We start from the raw sequence: 19,076 nt of genomic DNA, 5'->3' as shown, positions 1-19,076 counted from the left end.
TGTGTGTGTGTCTGTGTGTGTGTTTGTGTGTGTGTGTGTGTGTGTAATGTCTCAGGGTAATAGTTTATAAATGTCTCCCTATGATAATAATCTTGTGGACACAAACATGTCCTTCTGTGCTGCATGCAGAGAATAAAGGAGAGGGCCATCCTCTGATGTAGGTCACAGGTCTACCAGCTCCTTCCCTGGGCTTTGAGCCAGGCAGTAATATGTGTGTATTTGTGCCAGAGAAAAAGAGTTATTATCCGGCTGCATGCTTCGAGTCACGTAGAGCTTTGATGTGTTTATCTCTGAGTTTACTGTCACAAATAAACAAAACACACGCACACACACTGGGCTGCATATCTCCACCGACTCGCTGGGACTCAGATAACACGGACTTCTCGTAAAGGCACACTTAGCCCCGACATCAACTTTCTGAGGTCAAAGGTCACGCTGAGCGGAGCCAAATCAAACTCATACAGAGACAAAAAAAGACAGACAGATAACTGGAAGACTGACACACATGTGTCACAGATGTTTAACCATGCATGCTCCCACAAACATGTTTCAGTCAGGAATAACACGGGCTGTGTGCTTCTGCCAGATGTTTAAACGTTTCCATGGTCACAGGAGATCCAGAGCTTTTTCTCATTTCCTGTTATTGCTGAACATAATGACAGTATAATGGTAAACAGCGAGAAACGTTTTTTTAAGCCAGGTATTATCACTTTTCTCTAGGCACTCCAAAAACTGTAAACAACAACAAATGATACACTGCCTTGAAAAGACATTACTTGTTGCTTTTAGTGCTATGAGATCCCAAAAGCCTTTATGTAGTTTAAAAAGTCCTTTTTTATTGGAAGCTGGGGAACACATTATTGACTCAAAGAGGTAGACTAAAATTCTCATGTGCACACCCTGTGTCAGCGTTAGATTTCAAACAGGTGGATGATCAAGAATGGGCAAGATTCATACTGGATTGATCCGGGCCCAGTCTCTGATCCTGCTGGCCAACAGGGTATCAGTGGAATCTGTGCTGCTGTTGGGCGAAGGACAAAGGAAAAGGAAAAGACTATGTTTGCATATAACACTCTAATCTGTAGTGAAAGCTGGGAGGAGGTGCAAAAAGAGCCTGCAGCAGTGGAGGAGTTCTGCCTTTCATTCTTCTTTCCAGTGCACAAAGAAGATTGAAAGGCAGTGGAAGAAAAACAGAATACATGTGTGTGAATGAGGGGAAGACAGGTGGAAACATGAACATGCAAGGAGCAGAGACAGTGAAGGTTGATGAGTTAAAATACCTGCGTCCACCCACTATGTGCACATGAGAGGTGGAGAAGAGCGTGCAGGTAGTGGGTGGAGTGGGTGGAGATGAGTGTCAGGGGTGATTTGTAGCAGAAGGATAGGAGCAAGAGTGAAAGGGAAGCTTTACAAGATGGTAGTGAGACCTGCTGTGATGTTTGGGTTGGTGGTGGCGGCACTGACAACTAGACAGGAAGCTGTTAGAGCTGAAAAGAGGAACACCACGAAGGTTCATGGATGTAGTGAACAAGGACAGACGGGGGGTTGGTGTGACAGGGATGGAGGCAGATGATCTGCGGTGGAGACCTACAAAGGGAGCAGCTAAAAGAAGAAGAAAAATCCACCTTAAAAAATAAACATGACCAGATGTTTGGAAGGCTGTCACAAGAAATTGACTTTTTTCTGTAATTATCTCAGGAGATCGACAGACGGATTGGTGCTTGAGAGACTACGGTGCTGTTTGTTTGTATATTATGTTGTAGATAGCAACTGATAATTAGCAATAGCTATAAACTTATGTGCTGGACTATGTTAAACAGCACTGTCCCTTTTAAATACATAAATTCTTCTATTTTGTGCTTTATTTATTGGATCTTTGGTTTATAGCAATCACTTTGGCCAGGTCTCCCTTGTGAAAGAGATTTGAGATTAATGGTACTTCCTGATTAAAAAACCTATTCCACTTTTATTAAAATCATAAACAGGAACTCTTTTATCCACTGAGTGTTTCCTCGGTTAATAATATTTCAGCTGTGTGCTTATCATGTCTGGACGTCAGTAGAGATCCATGGTCACCCTGATTGGTGCCTTACAGAAACCAGGTTTGAACTTTTGGTGACAGTTTTGTAAGGTGCAGAATTAGGCATGTGTTGATTCATTTGGGCATTTGTGTAGCAATTTTCTGGTCTATCTGTATTTATAACTGTAGGTGGAAACAATGGGAACAAAGGCGCAGGGAAGGTTCAAATCCAGGACAGCTGCACCGCTTTCTTCTAAATTCACGTGTGCAGTCTGAGCACTGAGCTGAATAATTTCCATTTAATAAATCAGTTAATTAATTTGTGACCACCATGAATGTTCAAGCTTTGAGTTAAACACAGTTTACTTTGTGTTTCTCACTCGTAAAAATAAAAAACTCTGTAAACTGTCCTGATATGTTTTCAGCATGTTCCTGTGATGGCTGTGAAGACTGGGGCTGGAGTGGAGCTTTGTTGAATTACTGTTTGAATCAGTCAGTAAAATGAGTTCAGGGATTAACGCTGTAACAGTAATAAACCGACTCTGGAGTCTGGAATCGCTCGTGTTCAAACACTCGTGACGCAGTCGTAAATTTTTACAGCTTCAATTTCCACAACATTGTTTTATCAACAAGCTCTCAAGTGGGAAATCTGGCTCGGTTTCAGTTACGCTCACTGACGGTAAAAGACTTCGTGTCTTCTTTATGAGATGTTCCACTGAGACCTGAAAAGAAGAGAGGAGGGGAGGAGGACGGCAAGTGAACAGGGAGACGAGAAGGAAGGAAGGAGGGAGGGAGGAGGGGGACGCCCGAGCATTTACAGCAATCAGAGTGAGAGAGAGATAAAGAGGGAGCGAGGAAGTGAAAACTGAACTCAGTTTGATTTTAGTCAGTTTAGTCTGGACTGAGCAGAAGGAACTAATCTTCTTCTTCTTCTTCTTCGTTGACTTTGGAAGGATTTATTTTAAGAGGAAGTGACAGACAAAGACAGAAAAACTCCAACAGGTGAGATTTTTAAACTTCTTTTCATATTTCATACATTTATACAGACGTAAATTTGAATTGTGAGCCAGCAGTGCATTCTGACGAGTTCACACCTCCGATCTGTCTTTAATTTTTTCATGTCTTATTGACACCAGCTGACTGTTCTGTCCTTCAAACACGTCTCTGTTATGTCTGTGGTTTAGGAGTAAAGTGAGAGTTCACTGAGCCCAGTCTGATCTGAGGTGGCCCAAACAAGTAAAACCAGATAAAGTGTCAAGAAGTACATTCTCAAACAATAAAGTTCAATACGTGGTGTGTGTAGTTGTCTGCGTTTATAACTCCAGTGTTTTCCCTGCGGTTTGAAATTTTGTGTGATCTTGTGAATTTCATGAGCCCAGGCAACTAACCACTCATACTAGATTGCATCCTGTCATCTCAACAGGAATAAATTAAGTTGTTGAATTTCATACAGATACTACATGATTTAATTAGGTTCACCATAAACATTAAATTATTTTGTACAAATTAAAAGTTACATTTTTGTAAATGTAAAAACCACCAATTTCCTTTTTTGAGTGCAGCAGACTTTAGTCAGCTCCTTACTCCAGTATCCAGATAGGTGAGTTATTAAAAAAATGTAATGCTGTAAAGTTGCTGTAAAACATTTTACCATGGGAGTCTATGGGGCTTTACTCACTGCTGAAGTCAGCCTCAAGAGGACATCAGAAGAACTGGAATTTGCAACTTCACAGGCTTCATTTTCCAGTCCTGGAGGTTGCTCCTTGGAGATTACCTCTGCAAGCCCTGTGAATTATCTCAATGTAGAAATATCTAGCCAAATATTAACATCTTATAGGATTAATATCTTTAAATATACAACTAAAATCCTCAAAAGTGGCCTTTACTAACCAGTCACCTGTCACTTTCATTCTACCCTCTCCACAGACCAAAAACAGCAGATTCATCTGAGGACCACGATCACTTTCACGTCCCCTTTCAGCCCAGCTTCACAAAGAGCAACAAAGATTCTGGAGTCCCAGAATTCAGGACTTTTGAACAAGTTTCTGAATCTGAGCAGCCAAACAGGGATCTTCTGGAATCAGTTTTGAAGCTACAGAAAGTTTTAGAAACACTACTACCTCCAGATTTTTCTCTAAATTTGGGAAGTGGTTTAGAAGTAGCAGTCCATAAGAATTTTTGGAGTCGCAGCAGCAGATTCTTTGAAGGGTTCCAGGATGGGACACAGAATTTCCTCCATGCCCTTTGGGTTCATCCTGCTGCTGATTGTCTGGTGTTTGTCATTTATTGATCCAGCTGTCTGCCAACATAACCCCACATCAGAGCCATCTTTCTCAAATCTGGTGATGTCTGATCTGCCAGGCTTCCGCAGCACTGACCAACCTCTAGACCCAGGCTTGCATCATTTGCAAAATAATGAGAAGAAGAGTGGTCACGGAAAGCAACACTTCCAAAAGCTGAAGCAACACAAAGAACAACAACCGTCCACCAATACATCTACGGTGGTTAGGTGCTCAGTCAATGTGAAAATGAAAGCAACCTTCAGGTACATCAATGTCGTGCTTTCCTGTTTGATCTTTATTGTGGGAATCATTGGCAACGCCACCCTGCTGAGGATTATCTCCCAAAACAAAAGCATGAGGAATGGACCCAACGCTCTCATAGCCAGCCTCGCCCTCGGGGACCTGATATACATCGCAATAGTCATGCCAATCCATGTCTATAAGGTACCGGACTTAAGTTTATATGTATTAATCCTTTTAACACATCAATAGCTTTCATAATCTACTGACTTGAAAATCCCAAAAGGTAGCATTTAAGAAACATGTGACCTTTAATAAGTTTTTACCTGAAGTCCTGAAGAAAATTTAAGTGCAAGAAGCTCAAAAGAGTAGAAGAGTTAAAAGGCTCTGATCAGATGGTGGGAGAGGTCAACTGTTGGAACGAGGTCTCAGTGGATCTGGGATATCAGCGGGAGTCTGACCTCTCAAAGCTTTTAAAATTAGTTCAAAGATTTACTGGAAGCCAGAGAATCTTTTTCTGAAAAGTTGCCAGTTTAGCATGTGGCTAAAATAACATCAAAGCCTAACTCTAAGAGTACATTTGACAATATCAGGAGGTTTAATATTTATGACCTGTGTAGCACTAACATGGACAATATGATGGGGAACAAAACCACTTCCTAGCTCAGTGTCTCTATCAGGAAGTTGAGTGTCGTACTGATAACAACCCAAAAATATCCTGCTGATTGTGATTGCTCACACACTGTTTTAAAGCTCTCTCGGTTTGTCCGCGTGTGTGTGTGTGTGTGTGTGTGTGTGTGTGTGTGTGTGTGTGCAGCCCTTGGCGATGAGGTGGCCCTTTGCCGAGAATGACTTTGGGCTGTTCCTCTGCAAGCTGGTTCCCTTTGTGCAGAAAGCTTCAGCCGGCATCACCGTCCTCAGCCTGTGTGCTCTGAGTGTGGACAGGTAATACAAATTTTACTATGCTGATGATTGTCTTGATGCATTCTCAATCATCCAGGTAAGTAAATCTCCAAAAGTTGATTCTGTTCATCTGGACGTAGCGTTTTGTGGGAGAAACGTTTCGTCACTCATCCAAGTGACTTTATCAGTCTCAGCTGACTGCAGGTTTCCTCAACATTATAAACAATACATTACAATAACTATACATTATTATTACATTATTATAAACAATACATTTGCATAATGACTGAAACCAGCCCACTGAAGGAACACTGGGCTGATGGTTGTATCCAGATATGCCCTTTATCAAAAATATCTACATGTCTAAAAAAACAGACTCTGTCATCAGCCTCTAGTCTTAGTCTTAAACCTCAAATAGTGGCACTTGTTGTTTTAAAAAGGCTACTGTTTGTCAAAGCTGCTGTAGTCTAAAGAGACCAGCATGGCCTTGTGATGCTTGTATGCAGAGCTGGAGTAAATTCAAAATCCACATTTTGAATGATGATTTCATTCATTGAGGGAAAAAATCCAAACTTACCTACCTAGTAAAAAAACCACACAAAAAACCCTATTAATCGTCCACCCTTGTTAAATCACAAATTAACTGTGATTATCCAAATATTTTGGAAAGCTCAGTTTAATTTTTACCAGTCACACCCAGGTCTGATTACTGCCAGACCAGCTGAATTAAGAAATCACTTAAATAGAACCTGTCTGATAAAGTCAAGCAGGCAAAAAGATATCAAAAGACAGCACATCATGCTACAGTCTAAAGAGACAGCTGAGAAACAAAGTCAGTGACATCTGTCAATCTGAAAAGGGTTAAAAAGTGATTTCTAAGGGTTTTTGGACTCAACTGGACCACACTGAAGGCAATTATCCACAAATAGAGAAAACTTGGAACATTGACGACTTGTCGAGGAGGTTACAAAATAGTCCAGAACAACATCCAAAGAACTGCAGGCCTCACATGCCTCAGTTAAGGTCAAAGTTTATGATTCAACAATAAAGAAACTGGGCAAAAATGGCATCCATTGGAGAGTCCAGCAGAAAGCCCCTGCTGACCAAAAACAACAAAAAGCCTTCTACATTCTAATGATCGCCAAAACCTTTGGGAAAATATTCAGTGACCTGACGAGGCGAAATCTTTTGGAAGGTTTGAGTTACATGTGGCATAAAACTAACTTCACAACTTGCCATAATAGATGGAAACATGAATTCTGCTTTCTACCAGAAAATACTGAATACTAGGAGATAAGTAAACTTGGGTTAAGTGCACCTCAAAAAATAAATAAAAAGAAGAAGAAGGAGAGGTTTTTGGGGTGGTTTAGTCAAAGATTAGATTGAGATGTGTTGACATGACCTTGAACTTTCATGTGACCAAATTAAACCAATTCTAGAAAGAACAGTGGGCCAGAGTTCCTGTACAGTGATTAGAAAGACTCATTGCCAGTTATCTAGCTAACTTTGTTGCCAACAGAGGCCCAACCAGTTATGACGTTTAGGAGGGCTGGGTAGGTTTGGATTACTTTCATCCTTATTAAATTAAATCATCATTTAAAAGCTGAATTTTGCATTTACTCTGGTATCTTTGTCAAACATTAAAATTGGTTTGATGATGTGAGGCATGTATATGTGAGAAATATGCAAAAAACTAAGAAATCAGGAGGTTTATCTACTTTCTAAGTGTGAAAATATGAAAAGGAAACAAGATCAGCATCAGATTAGATTTAAATCTGTCATTGTGCTAAAACTATGTGTGAAACTAACATTTATGGAATGAATATTTTTCATGAACATTAACAGAAGACGTATTTTTCAAACTGTTCCACCTTACTTCCAGGTACCGAGCTGTGGCATCCTGGTCACGGGTGCAGGGCACGGGTCTCCCCACGGTAACAGCGGTGGAGATTATGGTGATCTGGGTGCTGTCGGTGGTGCTGGCTGTGCCGGATGCTGTCACCTTCACTATGGTCCCTTCCACATACAACAACCATAGCTTCAATGTCTGCATGTTGTCACACAGGAACACACCCTTCCTGAAAGTGAGTCTGCACTCTGAGAGCTTGTGTCTGTGGGCGTGTGTGTGTTTATGGGAACATCTGATAAATATTTAACCCTCAAAACTGACTAGTGGCTGCTACAACAGTTTCTTCACATCCTCCACAGCTCTCACGTGTCTCTTAATAGTTTTTTCACCTGTAAGGAAGCTTTTTTAAGTGGTATGTCAAATAGAAAATTGAAGGTAAAACAATAAGAGAATGAGAGAATGAGCTGGTAAAGATTTATCAATTCTTAGCTATCCCAGCTATGCCAGAGTATCCTTGGGAAACATACTGAACCAGAGGAACCAGTGTCAGTGTTTGCACAAACATTAGACATGGCACTTTGGTACTTTGTGCTACAGTTTAACAGATATCAGGTAAAAGCAAGAAGCCGTGTGTCAGGTTTGATCATGATGCCACTTTAAGATGAATGGTCTCCATGGACGGGAAATAAGTGGCCACTTTCGTCCATTTCCATGGACTCGTGGTTTTTACGTCTCTGGGCGAGGCCTCTTTAACTCAGACGTTTAGGACAACATTTCCTGTTTATGTCTCCAGGTCATGAGTAGCACAAACAAACAGCACAGGCACTTGAATCTGAACCTGGGTCAGCTGACCTGCTATCAGTCTTTGGACTGAATCGGTGTTGTGTTTGCATATTAAAACTGAATCTTTGACGTAACAAAGCAGCTGGGTTCAAGTACAAGCTACCAGCTCCAAACACAGATCACAATCATGGTCATAAACAAAAAGCAAAGTTTAGAAAGACGAACATGTTCACATGGGCTTATTAAAGGATAATGTGGGTTTATTTTAACCCAGTTCATTTCCCATTAGTGTGGCTGTGGGCTTGGTTCACTCTAATGTTGCACTCTCCTACATGGAAAAGTTTTGATTCATGATGGTAATGCCAGCTTCCTGCAGCATTCAAGGAACATGGATTAATTAATGAGTCATTTCCAACATGTTTTGGATCAGACACAGAAGGGAGCTGAAATCAAATCACCAGCATATTTATCCACACACACTAATTTGATTTATCAGCCAGCTGGTGTTTGTTGTGCTCCTCCTTTTCCTGAATCTCTGGAAAACAAGTGCAAAGTTAGTATAACCAACAGAAAACCAAACACACCCTCGCAAACTGTCAGTCTATTTAATTTCCCATCTCTTCCTCCAACATGTCAATGCACCATGTCAGTGATTGCTGTTTCAACCCCTCCACCTACACCAACATCCAGCTGCCAATTACAGTATGCTGCAGATTTTCAGGAGCCTATCACAGTAGACTTAGGGTGAGAGGTGGTGTACACCTGGACAGGAGGCCAGAACATCATGGTGCCAACACAGAGAGACAGATAACTGTTCACACTCATATGCATACCTACAGCCAATTTGGAATCATCAGTTAACCTACCAAGCACATCTATGTACAGTCAGGAGAGATTTACGCAAGGAGGGGGGGTTAAATTGCTGACATAAAGGTCCCAGCTGAACTCAAATCCAGGATCAATTTTATATAGTATACAGAACCGCAAACAATACCCTTTATAATGTAAGATAAAAAGCCTCAGAGCCGACACATGCCCCCTTGAGGCCCATATGGAGGCCCAAAAGGACAGCAGCTATGGGGCCCACGTGTTTTCTTTGGACAAGCCCATAGTGGGTATGTCTATAGAAAACCCAAAGGGGCTAAACTGCTGTCGACTCTGTGTATGTGCACTCATTTGAGGATCACGGGAGATAAACGTGGGTTTGTCCTGCCCACACTGCTGCAGTCTGTGGATTTTACAGACTGTGTGGAGAGTGAAACTGAGGATCCAGATGCAGATGTGTGGAGGCAGTTAGAATTAAACAGAAAACCCCCCACCTTTATTGGCAGATAAATATTATGCAAAATCCATAAACAAAGAAAAAAAAGGACACATAACTGTCAAAATAAAGCAGGAAGTGAAATCTAAATAGCAGCATGCAGAAACAAATTAACGTAATACTGGGAAACTAACAGGAGAGGATGGAACAAATACACCGACAGTAACTAAACTGTAATACAACCAGAAACTAAGAATGAGACTAAACACTCTAAAGAAAACACATGAAGAAAATTTAAACAAAAAGCAAACTCAGAAACAAGCAGAATACTTAAATAAACAAAACTTGAAAGCCCCCAAAACTCAAAAACACTGGGTCAGTGACCCCGGACGAGGCCATGCAGGGGCTCATTTACCCATGGTGGGCCAACACGGGCACGTTTATGGGGAACAACCAGACAGTTGCCTGTGAGGAGGGTTTTATGACGGGTAACCATCTGCTGAGAGAAAAAACGAGAGCACAGAGAGATGGGTATAAAACACCTGCAGGATGCTATGTAGTAAAGCTGTTTCAGGTCTGTGCTGCATGTGTCAGCTGTTGGCTCTAGAGCACTGTGATGTGAACCAACAGATTCTAGAAAGATTTTACATCCAGAAAAAATCTGTGAATACAGGCTAGCATTGAAATATGGTCACTCGTGTCTCCAAAAACAAGACGATGGTGGCCAGAATGTTAAAGCTGAAGTTTCCAAAACCAACATTACCGTGTCCATCCTTTATGTACAGTCTGTGGGTGTAATGTGGTTGTCTCTGTGTTTTTCAGCACTACATCGAAGCCAAGGACTGGTGGTTTTTTGGTTTCTACTTCTGCATCCCTCTGGCCTGCTCAGCCATTTTCTACAGCCTCATGACCTGCGAGATGATCCAACACGAGAAAGAAAGTCTGAAGATCTCGCTGACCGAGCACCTCAAGCAGGTGATCACCAACACTGAAAAAAAAGGCTGTTTATCTTTAACACACAAACAAGCTTCTTATGCAAAGTCCTCTCTGCAGCGGAGAGAAGTCGCTAAGGTCGTGTTCTGCCTGGTGTTGATCTTCGCCTTGTGCTGGTTTCCTCTCCATCTGGGTCGCCTGCTGAAGAAGATCATCTATGATCGAGACCTCAGTGAGCAGCGATGTGAACTCCTGAAGTAGGCCAACCATCATGCACTGCTGGGAAAACAAAGCTTTTTCTGTTTGTTTTTTTCTGGCTGTTTACACGTGTCTACATTTTCTAGTTTCCTGCTGGTCCTCGACTACATCGGCATCAACATGGCCACCATCAACTCCTGCATCAATCCCATAATCCTCTTCTTTGTGTCCAAGAAGTTCAAAAACTGCTTCAAGGTAAACACTGAACATGGCTGCGCTGTGTGAGAGCGAGTTTTTAATCTAGACTGCCAAGAATCTGCTTGTTTCTGTGCCAGCGTAGCATCGCAGCAAGGTCACGGGGTCAAAGGGCGTGAGATAGATATAACAGAGAAACAGAAACTTATCAGATGCTCCCAGAATGGAATTATCTAGAGGACAGAATGAGAGGGGAGATGTATAAACATGGAAAGGTCGTGACCTTTGATAGGAGACTTATGGGAAGTTAGTTCTGTAGGGTTAAAGAGGCACTCCACCGAATTAGCACATAAAGAGGTGTGAGTGAGGTCATGTTAACAATCCATTAAATTTTAGCTCACATCCACCAACACCTTCAAGGTCAACTCAACGAATTAATGGTTGAATTAAAGCCTTAACTTAAGAACTATGATCCCTACACGTGTGGTGTGTATGCAAAACATACAGGAGAAAATACCCTATAAAGACTTAAAATATCATGCCACATTTGACCACTGACCTCCTCTTCAAGGTCAATAGATTGATCTGAAGGTCAAGCTGATGATAATGCTATATCAGGATACTAAAGGTGCTGAGGTGGTTCTCTGCTCTTTCAACAATGTGTCTCCTGTGAGTCGCTGAAAGAGGTACGCCTTTAACCTGACTCCCCTCTGTCTGTCTGTCTGTCTCTCTGCAGTCCTGTCTGTGCTGCTGGTGTTACTCTGGCTCTCTCTCTAACAGCATGCTGCCTCTCCACCACGGGACGAGCCTGCAGTACAAACACACTGACCACTGAGCGAGCAGGACACTCGCCTGCATCTGCAGCTCTGAGCGCTGAACCAGCAGCCACACAGAGACACTGACTGTGTGTGAAATACAGCGCAGAGTACACCAGCGCTTTCATGTGTAGTCTTTACCTTTATTAGTGCATTTATTCAATTCTGTATTATATTATGTGTATTATATGTGATATAGTTATACTATGTGTCAGACCTTATAGCTGCAGTGTAGTGACGTTTAAATGTTTAGTGACAAGTTCGAGTTCCTTCGAAAAAAAGAAAAGAAAAGGTTTTCCTCAAACCCTGAGCTCCGAATTCAACCTCATCCAACATCTTTGGGATGAATTGGAAAGCCAAATGAGCCGGACCTCATCACCCACGGTCTGTGTTGGGCCTCTTGTGGCTAAACAAAGTATTACATTAATTATGATAACGTAAATAATGTGTTTTTGTGCCCTTTAACTTTTACTGCAGATAAGCTGTTAAATGACAGCAAATCTTTGTTTTTACTAAAGAAAAGAAAATTAACAAAATCTTATTTTATCAGATCAATTTGAAATAGCAATATTTTTTCATGATAGAAAAACCATCTAAAACAAGAGAGAATTTCTTGTTTTATTTTCATACTTGATAAAAAAAAAATCTTGTTTTGATATTTTTTTCTGTGGATTTTGAAGTGTGTCCACAAAAACAGTGCATTGTCCCTGAATTAACAGAAACGTTTCATTTTTCTAGATCTTAGATGTGTCTGAGTTGCACGCAGCCATTTTTTCTTTTTTCTTTTATGCATCCTATTTATTGTTGTTTAAATATGTAAAATAATATTCAGTTAGTGCAAACAGAAACAATTGTGATGTCAAATGGTACAATAGCGTCCTCTAGAGGCTGAAATTTTGCATCACATTGCACAAAATCAAACGTCACACGTGATGGTAAATGCAAACGTCAGGGTCTTTCTGCTTTCGCAGCTGAAGCTGAAATTTAAATGAAGTGTGTGTGTGCTGTGGAGACCAACGATCTGACTTCCGCCAAAGTCTCTAAACATGTCAGCACATGGACTGAAGTTACTTGTGTTGAACTATTCATCTGTTTTATATCTATACTTGCTGTGACTTGTTTAATAAGTATTACACGTGTTTGTTAATAAAAGTATATTCTCCACATGCTCATGAAGCTCTGCTTTGGTTTTTATATGTGTGTGTGTGAGTGCACTGCAGTTAAGAGCTTCTATAAATGCACTCAGTCCTTTGGTTTCCAGATAGGGCTTTCAGAGGGACATGCATCATGCTGTCAGCTCTGTGAGGCTCTGTGAGGCAATTTTATTTTACATATTTCAGATTATATATTGGAATTTTACAAAAATATTTAATCTGACTCTCATACATTTTCTTTGTCTCATAACTTTATTGCTTTCAGATACTTTTATTATTTTACTCTGCTACTTTGTAACCTAGTTTTTAATTTCATAATATGTCTCATAGTTTGAATTAGTTGATTCATCATTCTGACTTTTAATCTCATAATTGTAATTTAGCATTTTGATTTTTTTCTGCATTATTACTAATAACGTTTACAATATTGTTTAAGTCTAAAAATATTTTAAGAAATATTTTTTTATTGGCGTCAACGAGCTTCCATACATTACGAAAAACATGTCCTTGAGCAGAGGTAATTTAATTTGAAAGTTCACGCCCTGTTTGTGGCGCTTTTCCGCTGACCACGTGACTGACGGACAGCGGGGATCTGGGTGAGGTCCCAGCCTATGACGTGGGCGCGTAAACACGGGAAAGGGCGAACACGGACATCGGTGTGTGTGGTCGATCGATCCGGATCAGTCCGGTGGTCTGACAGTGATCTGGGGTCTACTGAAAACATCAAAGGGGATCAGCTGGGCTTCATTTTGCAGCGTGTGGTTGGGCGGAGGAAGGATGCGTTGCCTGGTAACAGAGAACGGAGTGAGGATGAAAGCAGGCCAACCGTCGCTCTGAGTGAACGTCTTCCGCCGTAACGGTCCACATTTTCTTCTTTTAACAGTTCGGTTTAAATCTATTGTATCGAACCAGCAGCTTTTTAACTGATCAGCGGATAAAGGTGGTGATGCCTGAAGAATACACCGTGTACTGATCTCATTACACGCTGAGCATTTAAGATTTTTACGACATTTTAAAGCTGTAATACGCCTTTAAGAGGCTACATGAGGGATGCTTTAACCCCAACGGTCGTTTTAACACGTTTAAGGCTAATATACCTAATTAATATGGATGGATACAGTGGTGGTCCCTAAAGCCCTTAAGATATTAAACTTATGTGTTTTTTGGTATAATAGGGATCACATAGTGCACTGTTTACCAAAATATTACCCACAGATTTCAGTTTATTTGAGTTTTAGTGCTATAAATCAGTCTAACTTCAAGAGTAGGACCCATAAATATATTACTTTTTACTTATTTAAACATAAGCTAGATTTTTTTAAATGTATTCTATCAGTTCTAATTTGGCAAAATACAAACTTTGTATGCAGTTAGTGGAGATTTTAAGTCCAAGGTTGCGTTTTACAAAGTTTTATTGATATTTTATTGGCTTTTACTGACAGAATAAATAAATATAAGGCAGTTTTCTCCGCTCAGCACTAGTGTCATACTTTAGTTTGTTTATGGGCTAATTAACAGGTGTTTTAAATACTAAAAACTCCAATTTGAAAGATTGTGTGGAGGGTTTTTCACAGAGATATTCTCCAGAAATGTCTGTTTATCTGGATAGAATCAGTGCCAGCTTGCAGAGTGTTAAGTTGTTAAGTAAGCACAAGTCAAATTACACATCCTTTTGTCATTATTAATCCAGACAAATGCCATCATAAACTAAATCTGTGCTCTTTTTGTGCAGTTTGCTAAGACTTTTATGCAATCATTTGCTCAAAATTGTGATTTTCAGGTCAAATAAAGAGTGTGTAATGAAATGAACGGTTTAATTACACATGCTGCAGCAATTTTAATTGTCCGCCTTAACAACCTGCCTGTGGTCTGTGGTTTAGGATGCGTGCCTGTAGTCTGCGTTGAGGGTGAAGCTGCCGTCATGCCGTGTACATGTGCAGAGTGGAGGAGGTGGATCCGCCCGCTGGTTCTGGTGCTTTATGCCCTCCTGCTGGTTGCTGTTCTGCCGCTCTGCATCTGGGAGCTGCAGAAGGACAAAGTACTGACACCTCCACCTGTGCTCATCTGTGGACCAAACATAGTCGCATGATCTCGTAGCCCCCTGTTCATGCTGTAATAAGCAGACTGTATATAAAAGATGGACTCATCTTTAGTAGTTTATCTGTTTTTTATCTTTAATGTATAAAAAGGGTGGAGTTTTATTTATGCAGTGTTCTCACTGCACAAAAAAACACAACAGTCTTGCAGTGACTAACTGTGATGTTGCAGGAAGGATGTTGGATACACTTTAAAGCCTGTGGTCTGTGTCTGCGTGCAGGTCGGCACTCACAGTAAAGCCTGGTTCATCGCTGGCGTCTTTGTGTTTCTGACCATCCCGATCTCGCTGTGGGGGATCCTGCAGCACATGGTGCACTACACACAGCCTGAGCTGCAGAAGCCCATCATCAGGTAAACACACACACACGCACTTCAGTTCTGTCTTCAAACACTCTAAATGTCTCCACAGATACACTGAAGCAGGTCTGACAGAGTCTGACTTTAGGACTGTTGTATTTGACGTCAGCAACGAGGCGTCAGGTGTAAAAATGAAATAAGCTGCAGATTTCAAGCTGGATGCTGAAGTTGAAGGAAAAAGCACAAAGTGGGTATTTTGTGCCTAAAAGCCTACTCTTGTTGGTAGCTATTAAATTTAATCTAATTTGAAAAGTCTAAAATTAGCTTCAGCAGTGAAGCTCTGAGGATGTTTTCCTCCATCTGTTATGCTGGGAACACTTCAGAAAGGCCAATGTGAGCAGCAGGGATGATTACAGCAAGATAAACCTGCCTCAGCATTTGATTTTTAATTAAAACAAACTTGGAACATTTATGAGTCTGCCTTTCAAAATAAAAGTCTAAATCCAAATGTATCAGTAGATGTGAAATTGTTAGAATTACTTACTCCACACTATATTAAGATTTTTTTAGTCAAACAGGAGTTTGAAAAAAAATGATAAGAACAACTCTGAGCAGAGCTGCTGGTCTCCAGAGCTTGCAGTGGTTGGACTATGTGGCATAACTTACACAGACTGTATATAAACGTTGGATGTAGCCACTTTGACTTCACCCACTATTTTTTAATCTCTTGTTCTGAAGCGTTAACTTTAGCATTATGGTTGTTGCCATGTTGTTTTTGGGACTATAAGTGGCTGTGTGATGTTTAGTGGAGTGCTAACTTATGAGCTAAAGTTAGCTTGCTCTGTCTCTTTTCAACAGGATACTGTGGATGGTGCCGATCTACAGTTTGGACAGTGTGAGTCATTGTTACACACAAACGAACACAGACATCCAGCGACACAGACCCTTCAGTATTTTCTTCCTTTGCCGTGTTTATAACTCTTTTACACTTAATGAAATTCATCAAATTCTTTCCCTCATGTGACCTTTATGATTTCTGCTTGTTGAACGTCTTTCAGTGGCTGGCCCTGCGATATCCCAACCTGGCCATCTACGTGGACACGTGCAGGGAGTGCTACGAGGCCTACGTCATTTACAACTTCCTGGTTTTCCTGCTGAACTTCCTGAGTAACCAGTACCCCAGCCTGGTGTTAATGCTGGAGGTCCAGCAGCAGCAGCCACATCTGCCCCCGCTGTGCTGCTGCCCACCATGGCCCATGGGAGAGTAAGAAGAGGGAGGTCACAGAGAGGGAGTTCAAAGTGTGTGATGAATGGATGCATGTTAAGTTTTTTCTCTCTCTGTCAGGGTGCTGCTGTTCAGGTGTAAGCTGGGAGTCCTGCAGTACACTGTGGTCAGACCAGTTACCACAGTGATAGCGCTGTGAGTTTTGTGCTATAACTGTAATGTTTTATAGCCTAATGTTTGTAACTGTAGCAGTAATACTTGATGTTGATTCCAGCTATTGGCTGTAGTCTTTCTGTTAGCTGTTGAAATATATCTATTTTTTCCAACATGATTAGTAATGCAGGATGAAACCTCTCCTTGTGTTTAGTGTGATAATTCAATCACTGCTAACCTACTTAGAGCAGCCGTGGCCCATTTTATCACCTAAAACTCTCCTGTGGTCCAAACAGACTTTTACTCAGAGCTGTGCTCATCACATGAGCCTAACAGGAAGTATTTTCTTTACTGCGTTTTCACTGATCTTCTGCTTGTTAAGGCTGTACAGAATCCTGCTGTTAGCAACCATGACATTTTTATTCAAACCTCATTCAACAGTTTTGATTTATAAGTGAAACAAAATGTTTTCATTATATATTATTTTATAAACATCACTGTCTTGATATTTTTACTTGAACTAGAAAATAATGTTCAAAATCAGTAATATTTCAAAAAAAACAGAATGAAAATCACCTCTGACTTGACTGAAAATGAAAATAAAAGCCGTTTTTTCTACTGTAAAAATTTACAGTAACTTGTTTTTCCCACGTATGTATTCACAGCGATATCCACATGGAACAGTAGACTACTGTACACCATTTTCTTTATTTTTCTACCTCAGTTTGGGAAAGTGTAGATGTTTTTATATGTTTTGTAATCTGAGAGCAAACTGAAAAAACAGTGAAGTTTGTGACCTGCTAAAGTGACTGATTGCTTTTGTGTGCAGCATCTGTCAGCTCTGTGGGGTTTATGATGAAGCAAACTTCAGCTTCAGAAACGCCTGGTCCTACCTGGTCATAATCAACAACATATCACAGCTGGTAAAGACTCAGCGTCATCATCACAGAGCAGCAGTTTCGCATTCCCAGTGTGTCAAATACACCTGTTTCTGGTTGTTAGCACACCTGGTTACATCTGGATTATTGTGGGGTTTTTTGTATTTGAACATCTGGTATGAGACTGCATTACATCAGAGCATGTAGTACAAACATTAGCCCCCAGCCCGAAACTTACCTGAACCCTGTTTAACCTTTACACAGTTTTTTTTAAGCCAGTATCCTTCAGAAAAAGTGAAAACTGATCGCTGAGGCTTTTTTTTTTTAGGTTATCTCAGTTAATACTAAATTTAAAATCTATGATTTCTGTGAACAAGAGATCAAGTAAAATTCCAAAATTATATTTTTGTTTCTTTCTCTGCAGTTTGCCATGTATTGTCTGGTGTTGCTCTATCGAGCTCTCAGGGAGGAGCTGATGCCCATCAGGCCTGTGGGGAAGTTCCTCTGTGTCAAACTGGTCGTGTTCGTCTCCTTCTGGTAAGAATGGGAGTGTGATTGTAATAGCTTTGGGTTTTGAGCCGTTTCATTTTTCCCTTTAAACAGATGCAGTGCTGATACATTCATTTTGTCTCCAGGCAGGCGGTTTTAATAGCACTGCTGGTGAAGGTTGGTGTGATCTCTGACAAACACACCTGGGACTGGGACAGCGTGGAGGCCGTGGCTACTGGTCTGCAGGTACAGATCATACTGCTGCATCAGTCAGCTGACCTTTGATTTATTTGTCTTCATGTTTAGATAACAGGTGAGATTTCCTGGACTTTTAGCAGAGATTAAAATTTAGCAACGTTCAGCTTTCTGTACAGATTAGAAGACAAATGAACTAAAAACAGTAAAAGCGATGAAAATAAATGCCACAGTGTTCAGATAAAGCATGAAAACTGAGTAGCAGAATAAAAAGAGGACTTTAATGACACTTGCTGATGGGTGCTGCAGAAAAACTGGCAAAAAACCGACAATAGCCCAAACATCAAGGAGTTGAACTAAAAATGCAAAAAATGAAGTATCACACCAAAAACAGAAGCAAAGTCACAAAATAATATGGAGAATTAGGTGAAATGAAGTACTGTAAACATCATTAGTGTGATATTAGGATCACACTCAGCAGCAGTGCAGGGTTTCCTAAGGAACTTTGTGAAAACAGTAAGGTACACTGAAAACTTTGAGGGTCCAGGAAGAAGAAGAAGAAGAAGACTGAGCAGCAGGGAGGGATTTAAACAGGTACATCCTCGAAATATGACAGAAAAGCTGCCTGATATCAGACAGAACTCTGACTCTCACATCTGGAATCAAACCAACACAAAAGATGATGGAAAAGTAAACCATTCAGTACAAATTTGTATATATTTCTGGTCTTTCTGCATGAATTGATGGAACAGCTAAAACGAAACAGGATGAAACATCAGAAAAACTGACTTCTTAAGGTGAAATGACTGCAAGAGGCACACAAAAACACAAGGCACAAAATAATGAAATAAATTTTTTTTTAAAACAGTTAAACACATTTTACGCTGCTGTTTCTATTCTGAAAGATAACTGAGTTTTTACTCATATAGGACTTCATCATCTGCATCGAGATGTTTCTGGCTGCCATCGCTCACCACTATACCTTCACCTACAAGCCCTATGTACAGGTAACCTTATCTATCTATCTATCTATCTATCTATCTATCTATCTATCTATCTATCTATCTATCTATCTATCTATCTATCTATCTATCTATCTATCTATCTAT

At 40.6% G+C, this 19,076-nt stretch overlaps 2 protein-coding genes across 2 annotated transcripts in view; both read left to right on the top strand.

The window, feature by feature from the left end:
• Positions 1-2,775: 2,775 nt before the first annotated feature.
• LOC102198610 (endothelin B receptor-like) lies at positions 2,776-12,651 on the top strand. The gene is made up of 8 exons (XM_005754072.1): positions 2,776-3,022; positions 3,947-4,746; positions 5,360-5,487; positions 7,328-7,529; positions 10,161-10,313; positions 10,392-10,528; positions 10,616-10,724; positions 11,401-12,651. Exons 2-8 carry the CDS (start codon positions 4,237-4,239, stop codon positions 11,497-11,499), a joined length of 1,338 nt encoding a protein of 445 aa, XP_005754129.1. The 5' UTR covers positions 2,776-3,022; positions 3,947-4,236; the 3' UTR covers positions 11,500-12,651.
• A 935-nt stretch (positions 12,652-13,586) lies between these two features.
• Positions 13,587-19,076, top strand: part of LOC102200648 (transmembrane protein 184C-like) — a 7,116-nt gene continuing 1,626 nt past the window's right edge. The window contains exons 1-10 of the mRNA XM_013916187.1: positions 13,587-14,277; positions 14,514-14,671; positions 14,951-15,081; positions 15,886-15,922; positions 16,086-16,291; positions 16,373-16,447; positions 17,235-17,328; positions 17,708-17,820; positions 17,919-18,018; positions 18,897-19,002. Of these exons, the coding sequence (XP_013771641.1) occupies positions 14,223-14,277; positions 14,514-14,671; positions 14,951-15,081; positions 15,886-15,922; positions 16,086-16,291; positions 16,373-16,447; positions 17,235-17,328; positions 17,708-17,820; positions 17,919-18,018; positions 18,897-19,002 (1,075 nt within the window). The 5' untranslated portion in view covers positions 13,587-14,222. The remainder of the gene's footprint in view (positions 14,278-14,513; positions 14,672-14,950; positions 15,082-15,885; positions 15,923-16,085; positions 16,292-16,372; positions 16,448-17,234; positions 17,329-17,707; positions 17,821-17,918; positions 18,019-18,896; positions 19,003-19,076) is intronic.

The sequence above is a fragment of the Pundamilia nyererei genome, unplaced genomic scaffold (assembly GCF_000239375.1).
Source record: "Pundamilia nyererei isolate P.nyererei 1_Seehausen unplaced genomic scaffold, PunNye1.0 scaffold00504, whole genome shotgun sequence".
Classification (NCBI taxonomy): domain Eukaryota; kingdom Metazoa; phylum Chordata; class Actinopteri; order Cichliformes; family Cichlidae; genus Pundamilia; species Pundamilia nyererei.
This window is presented reverse-complemented; position numbering and strand designations above follow the sequence as displayed.